This window comes from Schistocerca gregaria, chromosome 1 (genome assembly GCF_023897955.1).
Source record: "Schistocerca gregaria isolate iqSchGreg1 chromosome 1, iqSchGreg1.2, whole genome shotgun sequence".
NCBI lineage: Eukaryota > Metazoa > Arthropoda > Insecta > Orthoptera > Acrididae > Schistocerca > Schistocerca gregaria.
In genome coordinates, this window is record NC_064920.1 from 805,345,593 (window position 1) to 805,360,360 (window position 14,768).

A 14,768-nucleotide genomic window follows, 5' to 3' on the forward strand; every position below is an offset into this window, starting at 1 on the left:
TGTCAGTTCTTTTAGTAGGCAACTGAGCAGCCTCCTGGAGTTTATATTCATTGTGAGTTTACACTCTTCAGTAATTCAGGTGAAGTGTCATATTTGTGTCCATTTAATTCCTTTATAGCTGCTAGACAGCAGACTCTGCTGCCAAGGACCCTATAGGCAGGGCCAACCACCTGCCTCCAGAAGAGGCGTCATGGCCAGTGATGGGGGGCCAAGCAAGAGGGTGGAAGGGGGTAGGGGCCAGTGCCGAGAGCTGGTGCCGGCCGTCTGTTATGCCTGCTGCCTTTGCTGCAGCACTGGGACTTGATGTCTAGACCCCCATCCATTCTAACCAATGGATTACCTACTGGGCCCTCAGCAGAGGACTCTGCGGTCCAGCAGGTGGAATGAAATTTATATGGAACCCACTCTTTACCTGAAGATGATGAGTATGAGACTCATCGAAACATTGCGATAGCATGACACTATGACTTGGCTGATAACCCAAGAAGATTCGCCAGAGGAAGTTGCTAAAAAGAACATTTTGTAAGACAAATTTGACACATCATTATTGTATATGCAATTTATTTGCAAGAGACTTCATGGTCTCTGCAGCATGAGGACTCACATAGAAACAGTCAATGATGGCTCATCTCAAGAGGAAAGTGAATACCCCGTATTTCCCAAAAAATAATAGATTTGCTGCAGGAATTTATGACATCTTAGTCACAGAGAAAAACATTTAAATGTTAAATTTGTTACTGGTAATTTCAGTAAACATGCTGGCTCGTACAGGAGCATATAGATAGTCTTTTTCCCTTGCACCATTTGTGAGAGGAACAGAAAAGGGACTGACTAGCAGAGAGACAAGGTACCCTACACCACGCATTTTTTCATCTGCACAGCCATTATCATACACATAATGTTTAACACATTACCATAAACATAAAATTACAATACACTCATGTAAGAATTTGAGTTGCTCTTCTAGCAAATAGGCATACAAAAGGCAACATATTCTCACGTCTTTCAGGCAAAGCAGTTGGGTGATAATGTCACAAACAGTAACTGATGGTGGCCAGACATAGTAGAAGATGGCTTGTAGCATTGTATCTGTCCATACAGCCAAAAGAGATGTGACTGATATCCTCTTCTTCACATGTGCACAATGAGGATGCAATGGGGGTATGGCCATACCATTACGATATAGACTCTTCCCGTAACAGCTGTGGTTAAATGTGAGGCACCTTGTAGTGTTCATGAGTGTTCCGGAGTATCAGTTATTCTCATGCCAGAAGTTAGGAATCAGCACCCTGTTGAGTCTATCATAATCTGTACCTTTGTATTGGAAGGGATCATGCCACTTTTCTTTGATTCTTAATTTAATGACATTTAAGAGACCTGTAGCCCATAATTCTGTGTCCCCCATCACTCCATCATAGATGGCTGCTTTGGTTAACTTGTCTACTTATTCATTGGCAGGTATGTACAGTGTGCTTTTACCCAGCATGTGGTAACTTTCTGTTACCTATTTGTGATCGATAACATCAGATTTATGAGTCCCTGTTGATCCTTTGTGGACCTGAGACAATGGATGATCAAATGTTTAACAAAGAAATTCGCCAGACAACTGTGCAATTGAGATGTTATTTTATTTTATTTTTGCTACCAGTTTTGGCAATTCATTATGCCATATTCAGTCGCCATATCCACCTCTCAAAAATAATCAATATTGGCGTACTGAGGCAATATGTCTCTGGAAGTCGTGAATTCTCAAGTGCTTCCTTCAAAGACTTGACTGCAATAAGCTTCATTTGAGTAACTGACTAGTATCTATTTATGCAGCAACAAGAGGAGGGAGACTTTTATTGAGCCAATAACTGGATGTATAGCACAACTCTATTAGGGTATAGATGTCTTGTAATATCATGTCTTGTGCAAGTTCTGACTGTTTGAGTAAAAATTTCACACTCATGTATTTGTGATGTATATGTAGGGGAGGCTCACTTGCTTCAACTAAAAGAGCATTAATTGGTGTGGATTGCATTGCCCCCAGGCATACTCTAAGTGTTTTGTATGCTGTATTGTCTTAGATGTGTCCAGAGCTGACTCAAAACAAGACAAGTGAAATCCATGTAGGGATTTACCAAAACAAAATACAATCTTAGTCCAATGTCTGCATCCACTCCCCAACTCACGTCCATGATAGTGTGCAATATGTTGATGGACTTTATATAGTTTATGATAGCTTCTGTAATATGTATTTTCCCCAAGAGTCTGTGATTGATACCAGGTCCAAGATATATGGCTACTGTCCTGACTGGTCGTTCATATGGCCCAAGCTTCATCATCTCCATAGGAGAAACCCTGTGTTTGGTGAAAAGTGGAACCGAAGACTTGCTAGATGATATTTCAAAATCATTGTTCTCTATATACTTGTATAGTTTATCTCTGCAGGCCTCCAGGAAGGGTATCACTCACTCAGTAAACACACTGATCAGCACCATACTGTAAACCTGTTATGTTTTGTGGCAACTGTTTCCAACATAAATATATTGAAAAGTGGGAGTGAGATAACTGAACCCAAGGGAAGCTATTTTTGCTCATAAAGCCACTGGGAATATTCTACCTTTGCATTTTGGCAGCCATAATCAAGAAGATGACATTATCATATACATAATTCGTGGCAGTAACAATAGGAATGAAATATCCATTGCAACTGAGGCTTACCTGGATATTGGTTACTACATATTTGTGTTCTGAGAATCAACAATAGTGTTGATATTTGAGATAATTCTGATTTATTGTTCCATCTCAGTTGCAAATTTTTATTGGATTACATGTTTTGATCACTCAGTATCATTTTCAGATTTAAGTAGTTGTGTCAACATATCAAAGTGTTGTACTCTGATATGTGGTTCTGAGTAAAGAAGATGGATTGTTGACACAACTCCTGAACTCTGATATGTAGTTCTGAGTAGAAAATACAGGTTGCTGATGTGACTACTTAGATCTGAAGATGATGATTGAAACATGTACTCTAATTAGAAATGTACAAGTAAGATAGGACAATAAATGATAAGTACCTTAAATTTTATTAGTGTTTTGTTCATGTCATGTATTCTCCAAAAACCAAAATTTGGGGGGGGGGGGGGGGGGGGGGGGGACATGTTGTAGTGCTCATACCACTACCTACGTATATGTTTCTGTGTGCAGCCAAGGAGCATTATTAGCCTACAGAAGGTTATTTCATTAGATGGTTTACATGTTCTCCTACGACATTGTTCACGATGCCTTCCATTGAGGGATATAAATTCTTTTTTTCAAAAATTTTATTAAAACAACTACAAAAATGGTACCTCTTTTTCTGCATTAAGGAAGAGAGCATGTTGTAATATGTACTGTCAGTCCCTAGGGCGTTTCTTCTCCCAGACAACAGGACTACATTGAGTTCCACAACAGCAAAGCATTCATTCAGGAAATAGTCTCCTTCCTCATCTTCCTCATCATTGTGTTGTTCAACTGAGTCTGGTGCTATACATTTCAAGAAGTTGTCCAGTAATTTGTTTGTAAGCACTGTTGTACTACTGTCGTTCCAGGTTCTATGTATATGCTTAACCCTTTTCTGGATGGTTGAGTTGTGTATGTCTTTGTTAAGGTTGCTACAGAAGTTTATCCATGCAGATTTATTATTTTTGAAAATTCACTTCACTCCTGCCTATAGTCTATCAATATTTATGTAATATTCTCCCAAAGCATGTCTTCTCCATGGTTTTAGTGCTCCCTTTATTCCAGTAATGCATTATTGCATTCCTCATCCCAACATACCAATAATGTTTCAGTTTTCAGAACAAAGAGTTTATTTTGTGGGATAGATAGTATTGGAGCTTTCTCAAAACAAGCCATAAAATTTGTATAGTTTGTTCTTGTTTCTCCATATTCTGAAAATGTCTGTATCTTTTCTGAGAGCACAGTAGTGTACTTCTTCCAGTCTGTTTTCGGAATTTTCCACTTGTTGGCTGGCCATGTGACACCATGCATCACCCATCCGTCACATCTGAAAATGGTGAGTGCATGATCAGATCCAAGAGGTTCTGCGACTATCTCCCAGGCAAAATCTAATGATAAACTCGGTGACACCAAATGTGTATCTTGTTCGGTGCAGTACTCCTTGTTGGTGAACTGTCATTGAGGGCAATTAATTTATCTTCATCAGTTATCTCTTCTATCATTTTGACAATGGTGTTTTCTTGGTCTGAGTTCCAAGCAGGGTGATGAGCTTTAAAATGACGCAGTATTATCTTCAGATGCACTACCAAATACTGAATGCAGATGCTCAGTTGTTGCTATGGTCTCCCTTTGTGATCTGTAAACTGAGGCTACATTTATTTCATTCCAGTTCATTTGTAATGTAGCTGTAGTGGCTTGCCATAGTATCTTTTGTCTTTCATCTCCTTGAATTTTATATAAGACTCCTTTTCTTATGAAATATCCACTCTTCCCATGCCCATTGTCTCAAATGACATTAAATCCAAGAAAGAAAAATGGTTCATCCAGCAGCAAAAGAGTTTTACATATTGCGTACTCTGATATATGGTTGGAACATAAAAAATATAGGAGGCCATTTTGTTACTTTTAATGGGTGGATTGAGCATTCCAATTTGTTATATTCTTAACGTATCCCACCATTGTTGAGACCCAGACTTGGTAGCAACTCTCCAATTAATTTTTCTACATTACTGTTGTTTGATCCTGCACGTAGGCTACCCATTATCTATCGTAGTACATTTATTACTATATTATAAATTGCTTCAATAAAGCCATTTTGAACAATGTGGCCCTTTTGAAGCCTGTGGGTTGGAGCAGCTGTGGTATGTATTGCTTCCCATTGGTTGAACTGTGTTTGGGATACATTAGCTTGTGAACATATTATGTGGTAGTAAATGATCTCTTTCTTTTCCAGTTCTCTGTTGCACTGCCATTGTCTCCATTTTGCCCAATTTGCATTGTTACTGTGTCTTGAATTATTGAAAATGTGATTCCTTTCACTGGTATATGTAGCTGATATTGGTGAAACATGTGTGCCTTTTGAAGTGGTTCATTTGCAGAAGAATTGTTCCTTTCATATAGTTGCTTGGTGGTGTCTGAATACCTCAGGTGACACGCTGTACTTGGATGAGAGTGTATAAATATCTGGGAAGGCACCAAGTTTCCTCTGACTACATCTGTACATGTGACAAAGTCTATTTGTGGGACTGTCTCCAGTATGTAATGCCTTTTATCGCCATGCACTGGTTAATTCGCCGCTGTTGGATATTCTCTGAGCACACTCTTGAATTAATCAGATGCCCTCCTGAGTACTGTATACAAAAGGCAGGTGCTTGTTTGCCACATTTGTTAATGTCATGCAGCCCTCACAGTGCGCACAATGTTTCATACTATGACCTTGTTCATTAGGGTGGTGATGCCATTGTCAGTTTAAGCATTGCAGAACAGGCCTCATGCACAGGTCGCACAGCATGCATATAAACACGATCAGGCCTTGAAGTCATGCTTTGAAGGTTACAAGGCACATTGGCCATGGTGTCTCCTTAATCTATCAATTATCCTTGACTTTAACATTCCATTTGATTTGGAGTACAGGATATTGACAATTCATTCATTATGTCTTTTATAACTCTCTGATGTCTGGTAAGGAAAGTTGGTATATATACTGCAAGTCTCTCATGCACGAAAACAGCATTTTGAATTATGTAATTAGCAGGATGTGGAAAGTTTAGCAGCATGGGTAATCACACATGTATGATATACAGTACTATATGAGAAAAAATTGCATGTTTTGGATGTTGAGTGGCTGCTAGGGAGCCATTGTACTAGATGCCAGACAAATTTTCAATGGCATAGGCATTAAATTAAGAAAATAATGTGCTTGGCTTAAAAGACAGTTATGAGAGTGCTATTTACAGGGGTGGTGCTGTGATTATCACTGTATGTATGAAGGAGACATTATTATTGTTGTACTTAACTAAAATTGTTAAGGGCAATGAAAGTCTGTGATGGGGGACTGGAATTTGATAGTAGAGCTGATAGAGAGCATCATGACTGATACAGGGATTAGTGATCACAAGGTCGTTGTAGCTAGGTTCAATACCGTTTCTTCCAACTCCATCAGAAACAAACACAAAATAATTTTATTTAAAAAAGCGGATAAAGTGTCACTAAGGGCCTTCCTAAAAGACAATCTCCATTCCTTCCGAACTGACTATGTAAATGTAGACGAGATGTGGCTCAAATTCAAAGATATGGTAATAACAGCAGTTGAGAGATTCATACCTCATAAATTGGTAAGAGATGGAACGGATCCCCCGTGGTACACAAAACCGGTCCGAACGCTGTTGCAGAGGCAAGGGAAAAAGCATGTGAAGTTCAGAAGAACGCGAAATCCCGAAGATTGGCTAAAATTTACAGACGCGTGAAATTTGGCACGGACTTTGATGCGTGATGCCTTTAATAGGTTCCACAACAAAACATTGTCTTGAAATTTGGTAGAAAATCCGAAGAAATTCTGGTCGTATGTAAAGTACACAAGCGGCAAGATGCAGTCAATACCTTTGCTGCGCAGTGCCGATGGTACTGTTACCGACGACTGTGCCGCTAAAGCGGAGTTATTGAACGCAGTTTTCTGAAATTCCTTCACCAGGGAAGACGAATGGAATATTCCAGAATTTGAAACATGAACATCTGCTAGCATGAGTTTCTTAGAAGTAGATACCTTAGGGGTTGCGAAGCAACTCAAATCGCTTGATACGGGCAAGTCTTCAGGTCCAGATTGTATAACGTTTAGGTTCCTTTCAGATTACGCTGATACAATAGCTCCCTACTTAGCACTCATATACAACTGCTCGCTCACCGATAGATGTGCACCTACAGATTGGAAAATTGCGCAGGTCGCACCAGTGTTTAAGAAGGGTAGTAGGAGTAATCCATCTAACTACAGACCTATATCATTGACGTCAGTTTGTAGTAGGGTTTTGGAACATATACTGTATTCAAACATTATGAATCACCTTGAAGGGAACAATCTATTGATACGTAATCAGCATGGCTTCAGAAAACATCGCTCTTGTGCAACGCAGCTAGCTCTTTATTCGCACGAAGTAATGGCCGCTATCAACAGGGGATCTCAAGTTGATTCCGTATTTCTAGATTTCCGGAAAGCTTTTGACACCGTTCCTCACAAGCAACTTCTAATCAAGTTGCGGGCCTATGGGGTATCGTCTCAGTTCTGCGACTGGATTCATGATTTCCTGTCAGGAAGGCCACAGTTCATAGTAATAGACGGCAAATCATCGAGTAAAACTGAAGTGATATCAGGTGTTCCCCAGGGAAGTGTCCTGGGACCTCAGCTGTTCCTGATCTATATAAATGACCTGGGTGACAATCTGAGCAGTTCTCTTAGGTTGTTCACAGATGATGCTGTAATTTACTGTCTAGTAAGGTCATCCAAAGACCAGTACGATGAAGACCAGTATCAGTTGCAAAGCAATTTAGAAAAGATTGCTGTATGGTGTGGCAGGTGGCAGTTGACGCTAAATAACGAAAAGCGTGAGGTGATCCACATGAATTCCAAAAGAAATCCATTGGAATTGGATTACTCGATAAATAGTACAATTCTCAAGGCTGTCAATTCAACTAAGTACGTGGGTGTTAAAATTACGAACAACTTCAGTTGGAAAGACCGCATAGATAATATTGAGGGGAAGGCGAGCCAAAGGTTGCGTTTCATTGGCAGGACACTTAGAAGATGCAACAAGTCCACTAATGAGACAGCTTACACTACACTCGTTCGTCCTCTGTTAGAATATTGCTGTGCGGTGTGGGATCCTTACCAGGTGGGACTGATGGAGGACATCAAAAGGGTGCAAAAAAGGGCAGCTCGTTTTGTATTATCACGTTATAGGGGAGAGAGTGTGGCAGATATGATACGCGAATTGGGATGGAAGTCATTACAGCAAAGACGTTTTTCGGCGCGGCGAGATCTTTTTACGAAATTTCAGTCACCAACTTTCTCCTCCGAATGCGAAAATATTTTGTTGAGCCCAACCTACATAGGTAGGAATGATCATCAAAATAAAATAAGAGAAATCAGAGCTCGAACAGAAAGGTTTAGGTGTTTGTTTTTCCCGCGCGCTGTTAGGGAGTGGAATAGTAGAGAGATAGTATGATTGTGGTTCGATGAACCCTCTACCAAGCACTTAAAAGTGAATTGCAGAGTAGTCATTTAGATGTAGATGTAGATGTAGGAAAAGGAACATAAGAAAAAATAATGGAAAACATAGATGCCACTTGATAAACTTTTTCTCAGAGCACAATTTACTTATTGCTAACACCTGGTTTAAGAATCATGAAAGAAGGTTTTACGTGTTGAAAAGACATGGAGACACTGGAAAATTGACTGAAATATAGAACATAGACATTATGTTTAAGGGTGCTGGGCCTGACTGAAACTGCTTCTGGCATGAGCAGCTATCTGCTGGGCTGGGTGGTGGGGGTAGGGAGGAGGCATGTGGTGTGGAGAAGGAAGGATAGCACGGTAGGGTGTGGGGAAAGATGCTGTGCTGCCTGTAGGAGGATGCAAGTGGGGACAGGACAGGCCTGATAGATGCAGTGTTTGAGGCTGTGCTAAGGAGGGGAGGAGGGAGAGTATGTAAGGGAGAGGCAAGAAATAAGGAATGGGGAAATACTATGTAGGTGCATTAGTTGAATAAAAGGCACTTGTAATGCCAGAGTGTGAGCAGGGAAGGGGATAGGTAGGTGGAGGACAGGACTGGTGAAGGTTGAGCCCAGTGGAGTTATGGGAATGAAAGACGTGTTGTAGGGAGTGTTCTCACATGTGCAATTCAGGTGATCCATGCTGTGAAGCATTCATTAAAGTGGAGCACATCATGTTGAGCAGCATGTTCAGCAACTGGTGGTGCAGCTGTCTCTTAGCCACAGTCTTTCAATGACCATTCATGAGGACAGGTAGTTTTTCAGTTGTCACACCCACGTAGAAAGTGGCACAGTGGTTGCAGGTTATTTGTAGATCACGCAGCTGCTTTTGCAGGTCTTCCAGCCTTTGATGGGGTAGGAAATGCCTGTGACAGGACTAAATGTGAGCAATGAGGCAAGTGGTTGGGAGCAGGGGTGTAATCGGTATGGACAAGAGTAGTATGTAGGTTCGGTGAGCAGTGGGATACCATATTGGAGGGTTGGGAAGGATATTCATCATTTCAAGGGATTTCACATCTGTAGTCATGAGCAGTTCCTTTCCAAATATGCCAAGCACCTCACAGTGGCTTTCAGAGATTGAAATTACACTCCCAACTTTGTCTACAAACAATCACCCATGCCTTGACTCTCCAGTCCCATACCACCTCCAAAATATCCATTGTCCAACCACAAAGGAGCACTCCTCTCATGACTCAGCACCATCCGGGAGTGGAGTAGCTGAATCACATTCTCAGCCAGAATTTGGTTACCCCTCACCGTGCCTCGAAATGAGGAATTACCTCCACACCCCTCCCATGATGTTACTCTGTTGTCCACTGAACACACGCAATATCCTTGTCCGTCCCTACTCCACCTCTGCTCCCAATCCCTTGTCTCATGGCCCGTATCTCTGCCAAACCTAAATGGAAGACCTCTCCCATATGTCACCCACTACCACCTATTCTAGTCCTGTCTTAGGTATCTCATATCCCATCAAAGGCCAGGCCATCTGTGAAAGCAGCCATGTGGTCTACAAACTGAGCTGCAATCACTGTTGTGCTGTCTACATGGACATGACAACCAATAAGCTCTCTGTCAACATGAATGGCCACTGTCAAACTGAGACTAAGAGACTGGAGCACACAGTTGCTAAACATACTGCCCAATATGATGTGCTTCACAGCCTGCACTGTCTGGGTTCTTCCTACTGACACCTACTGAACAGCAACATATCCTTCATTCCTCAACTTTCGCTAGGCCGTGTCCTTCTCCTTCCTATCCCCTTCCCTCCTCCCTCTGCTGCACTACACACACCTGATATCCTGCCAACATACCTGCATGTCATTTCCCATTTCTATGCCTCTCCTCTCCCCTACTGATTTATAGGACACCAGTTCACAGTGAAAGGGGATTCCCAGAGTTCACTGAAAATGTTCTAATTGAAATAATTGACAAACTAATAATTTATTTCAGTGAAAATTAGTAGGATTTTTTGGAAATTAAAAAGTGAGGGCTACAGAACTATGGCATTGGATTTTGGAAATAATTACATTTTAATATTGGAACATTCTAGACCATAAAATATTGAATATGATTAACTTTTGACATGTGAAGTTATTGGCAAAAAGTAAAATAGTTATTGAAAAGAGGACAATGACGGCTTTCAAATGAGTTATACAAATCTGGAAAGAAACAACATATAGCTCATCAAAAATTTCATTTTCTTATTGTTTGCATGTACTGTAAATCATTAATATTTTCTTACATAAAATATTATAATTATACCACAATTACCTGTAATTGCAAAATCACACAGAGAACAAAAAAGTTTTTATGTATTTCTGCTTGAATAAGAAATTGGATATCTTTAGTAACTATTGTATGTGCATTATTAACAAAGTGAGATTAGAAAAAAACAGTGTTGATGACAGGAGTGGTATGAGGACAAGTAGGATAGTCCCACCTTCTTCTGTTACAAGTTGTATCAAATTATATAATTTTCCTTTAAATTGTCGATATTAATTTAATCACAGATTCACATCCCCTATATATTTATCCAGAGATCATCAATTTTTTTTCAATAGTGTTGCATCAGCATCACTGTGTTTTCAGGCTAGTGATGAACAATTTTTTAATCTGCGAAATGTTCATACATGCTTGTTGTTATATTGAAGTATTGTTTCCTGATTGTATATTTATAAAACTAACTGAAGAGCTTTCATTTAAAGACAGTGTTTCAGATTTCAAGAATATTATAAGGTATAATTTTTAAATAAGTACTGTCAGTGATGCAGAAACAGTAATCATATAGGTAGAAGAGGCTTAAGGAATGTTCGTTATTGATGTCAAATAATTTACAGAGTAAATCACAAAATGTGTTAATGATAGCACTGAAATATATGAACTCTTTTAGATCCAGCCATTGCAAAACTAATTGAGGAAAAGGAGACATCTCAGAGCCAGATTGATTTCCTCAACTCAGTCATTGTTGATATGCAGAGAAAGAATGAATCACTCAAAGCACGTGTTGAAATACTGGAAATGGGTGTCTTACCATCTGAAGCAGATGATTTTAATTTGTAAGTACTTCAGTTTCCAATTGTAGAAATAATGGAAAATTTAAATATTCATTTGAGACCAGTCTTAACACTAAAGTGTGACTCGATCAAAAAGTACATTTCTAAGGCAGTAATATTATAAAGTATTTCTACAGTGTGTGTCAATAGGAATGTTCAGTATATGGGGATATGATAAGAACAATCACTCGAAGCAAGAATGTCTACCAAACATGGGCTCTAAAGTACATTTACCTTCAATACTGTGAAACAAGTCTTTCCTAAGGCAAGCTCTTTGCTTCCCGTATTTTGAGAGTTGGTTGTATGGACAAAAACAAGAAACATTTGTCCAGTACATATGGGCCCTAAAGTGCATGCCTTAAGAGCTGTGATCACATGTTCATCTTTGTTACTGTGAAAAACGTCTCTTTTACTGAAAAAAATGCACATAGCTCTTAAAGTATGCATTTTAGAGCCCACATTTATTAGACAATTTTGTCTTTTTCTGGTCCATACTACCTCCTCCAAAAATATCAAAAGCAAAGGGCTTGAAGTAGAAGAGATTTGTTCCATGGCATCAGCGAAAAAGTGCTCATAGTTCTTAGAGTATGCATTTTAGAACCCATGCTTACCAGAATTTTGCTTTAAATAATCATTACTGTCATATCCCTGAATACTGAGATGGTACTCTTTACTTAATGATCTTAATGTAATGTTAAACCCCGACCTTCCATTCCTCTTCTTTGAATCATCAGATCTCGGTAAGCTATGCCAGTGATACTGTCAGCACCCAAGTTCAAACAAGAACTTGATGTTAACTAGGACGTTGAGTGGTTTCGTGTTAATATCATGCTTTGATCAGCTACATCCATCCTTCATAATTTTTCTGAGAAAAAGAAACAAATGGAATGTGTTGTTTGGGAAGTAAGACCATAGGTATGTTGCTTTGACACTGGTGGTTGATAGAAAAAAAGGAGGCATTGTAAGTTAGAACTCTGAATTTATTGTGCTAAGGATCTGTACAAAATTGAGTTGATACAGCAAGTGACTGATGAAGTCTGTGTGTGATGAAGAGTCAGATGTGTGAGGAATGGCTGCACATTAAGCCATAAAACACTGGTTGATGACTAGTTTGGTCACATGACATGTGCTATATTACACATACATTTATTGTACACAGTGTAATCCTATAGCGACAAATAACATTCAGCTCATTTCAATGACATTGACAAAAAAGGTGTAATGTTAAACATGTAATGAACTATTTCCCATGTTGGACAGCAATTCCAGGTTTATAAGCATCTACCTCTACAAGGGGCAGTTATTTAATTTCATTTATTGCCTCAGAAATCTCAAGCATTGACCACTAGACATGCTGACAGTGTTTGTCCTTCTCTGCATAGTCACTCTTTTGGCAATGATAGGTGACTTGGCAGAGATCTTGGTTGTAGGAGTCTGCATTTTGGCTGTTAAGGAAATATTCCATCTCAAAAATCACCTCATCCTCATACTAGTAATCAAGAGGAAGAAGTCACTGGGTAACTTGTCATGGGAATCTGAGGAGTGAGACAAAATTTGATAGCTTAAAGAAGCAGTATGTGCGACTGACTGTGTCCTGTGCAGAATGAGATGGAGCATGGTGGCAGAGCAAAGACACTTCCTTGGACAGTGTCCCACATTGCTTTATTGTGACAGCCTACTGTAACCTCATTGGGAGATTTTGTTACTATTTTTTGTCATGGTTTTCTTTTTACAAGCATAGTCTGTTTGTACCCTGATAGCAGTTGGATCTTTGTCTTTTTCAGTGATGTTTATCCCATGTTTCCACTGCTCCCATTGTCTCAGGGTCACGGTGACACAGCCAGTGTTTGAGGGTGGTAATAAGGTGGTTAAAAATGTCATCTGAATGGGCCTGATGCAGCTGCAATGTTTACCACACTGCCTTATTTTAGAAGAATTTTTGAACAGCTCTGAGCAGATTCAGAACCCCGTGAACAGGCGGTATCCTTTACTATGTTCAAAATATCAGCAGGACGTTGAAAACTTATCTGTGACTAATTTTTATGTTTATCACTACTGCTTCAGTTGTGATTTGTTGCTGTGTTGTTCCACTTGAGTTGCAGAATTTGAATTACCTTATGATACTCCACTTTATTGATGGGCTACAACAATTTGTTTTGACTTGTCAAGTGGCATGCTGCAGTTCTGTGGTGGAAGCATTCAAATCTGTGCCAGGACTGAAGACAAACAAAACACTAATTATGTAGTTTTTTATATGATAATTAACTGGCCTTCGTATATCTATTATCACCATATATAGTGTGAAATTCCCCCCCCCCCCCCCCCCCCCCCTCCGTCCTAAACTTTTCTGTATATTATGGGCTTCTGCTGTATGCATGTGTGTAGCTCGTGATCGTTTTCTAATGCCTTCCCTCCTCCCTCCTTTTCATTAGGTTCTTTTTTGTCTTCTCTTATCTCCTGGAAGCCACAAAAGTACTTCCTTGGTTCATCCGTCACCTATTATGTGGTATTTATGCCACATCACAACCCACAATTTAATAGGTTTCTTCATACATTATAGAAAGGTTAATGCTGCGGTTAGCCAGCAAGTAGTTAAGATTGGTAGTATTCCCCATCCCACAAAATGATAGGTAGTCATGAAGCATGATAATGAAGGTGCAAGTAGGATCTATCTCATACTAGAGTATAAACGATGCATTGATTCACACTATAAGGCTGGGCAGCAAATATTTGACTTTGTTTAGTAATATTGACTATTTAAATGTTTATATACACCCCCAACTAGACTGTTGACATTATCCACACTGACAGCTTCCTAACTATAATTTTAGTATCTCCAAAATCAAGCTCAAATATTAATTAGAATTTTATATAATATTGCCAGTGACTGGCTGGCTAAATTGACCAATTAGAAATGCACCTTGTTCATGCAAACAGGTGCATAACATTGAATCTAGCTCACCATACAGTCTTCAACTAGTACTCAAGCAGTGTAGAACTAATTTTCACACAAACACCTCATATTTACTGTGAATGGATATATTTGGCCTTGGAAAATATTTATAGGTGATCTCACATGTATGCTGTCTCCTATGGGAATTAGAGTCACATGGAGATTTTTGTGAACTTGCAATAGAGCTTGGTAAGTGAACATTAGACTCCATGAATGTAGATTAAAATATTGCTGTTAGACTGGCACCCTTTTATGTTGGACTTTCACTGTTCCCACTTTCCGTTCCATCATTCATAGTTGATTACATGCACGTTAGAATGTCAGACTGGTGAAGAAGAATGACAGTGAGGACAATGAGACAAATTTATGAGACACAAGGTAAGCAAATGTCCTCCTGTTGAGTTAGGGAAATTGCAAAAAGTTTCCTAGACCATCTTGTTAAGAGTTGGTCAACAATCAGTAAAGAACAATTTGTGCTGTTGGTATGTCTGATGCAGTAATGTGTCATGGCA

The 14,768-nt window shown here is 39.5% G+C and overlaps 1 protein-coding gene across 1 annotated transcript in view; it reads left to right on the forward strand.

The window, feature by feature from the left end:
* The window catches only part of LOC126270326 (CAP-Gly domain-containing linker protein 1-like), a 536,038-nt gene that overhangs the window by 514,611 nt on the left and 6,659 nt on the right, over window positions 1–14,768 (forward strand). Inside the window, 1 exon segment of the mRNA XM_049974062.1 lies at window positions 11,141–11,306. Within this exon segment, the coding sequence (XP_049830019.1) occupies window positions 11,141–11,306 (166 nt within the window).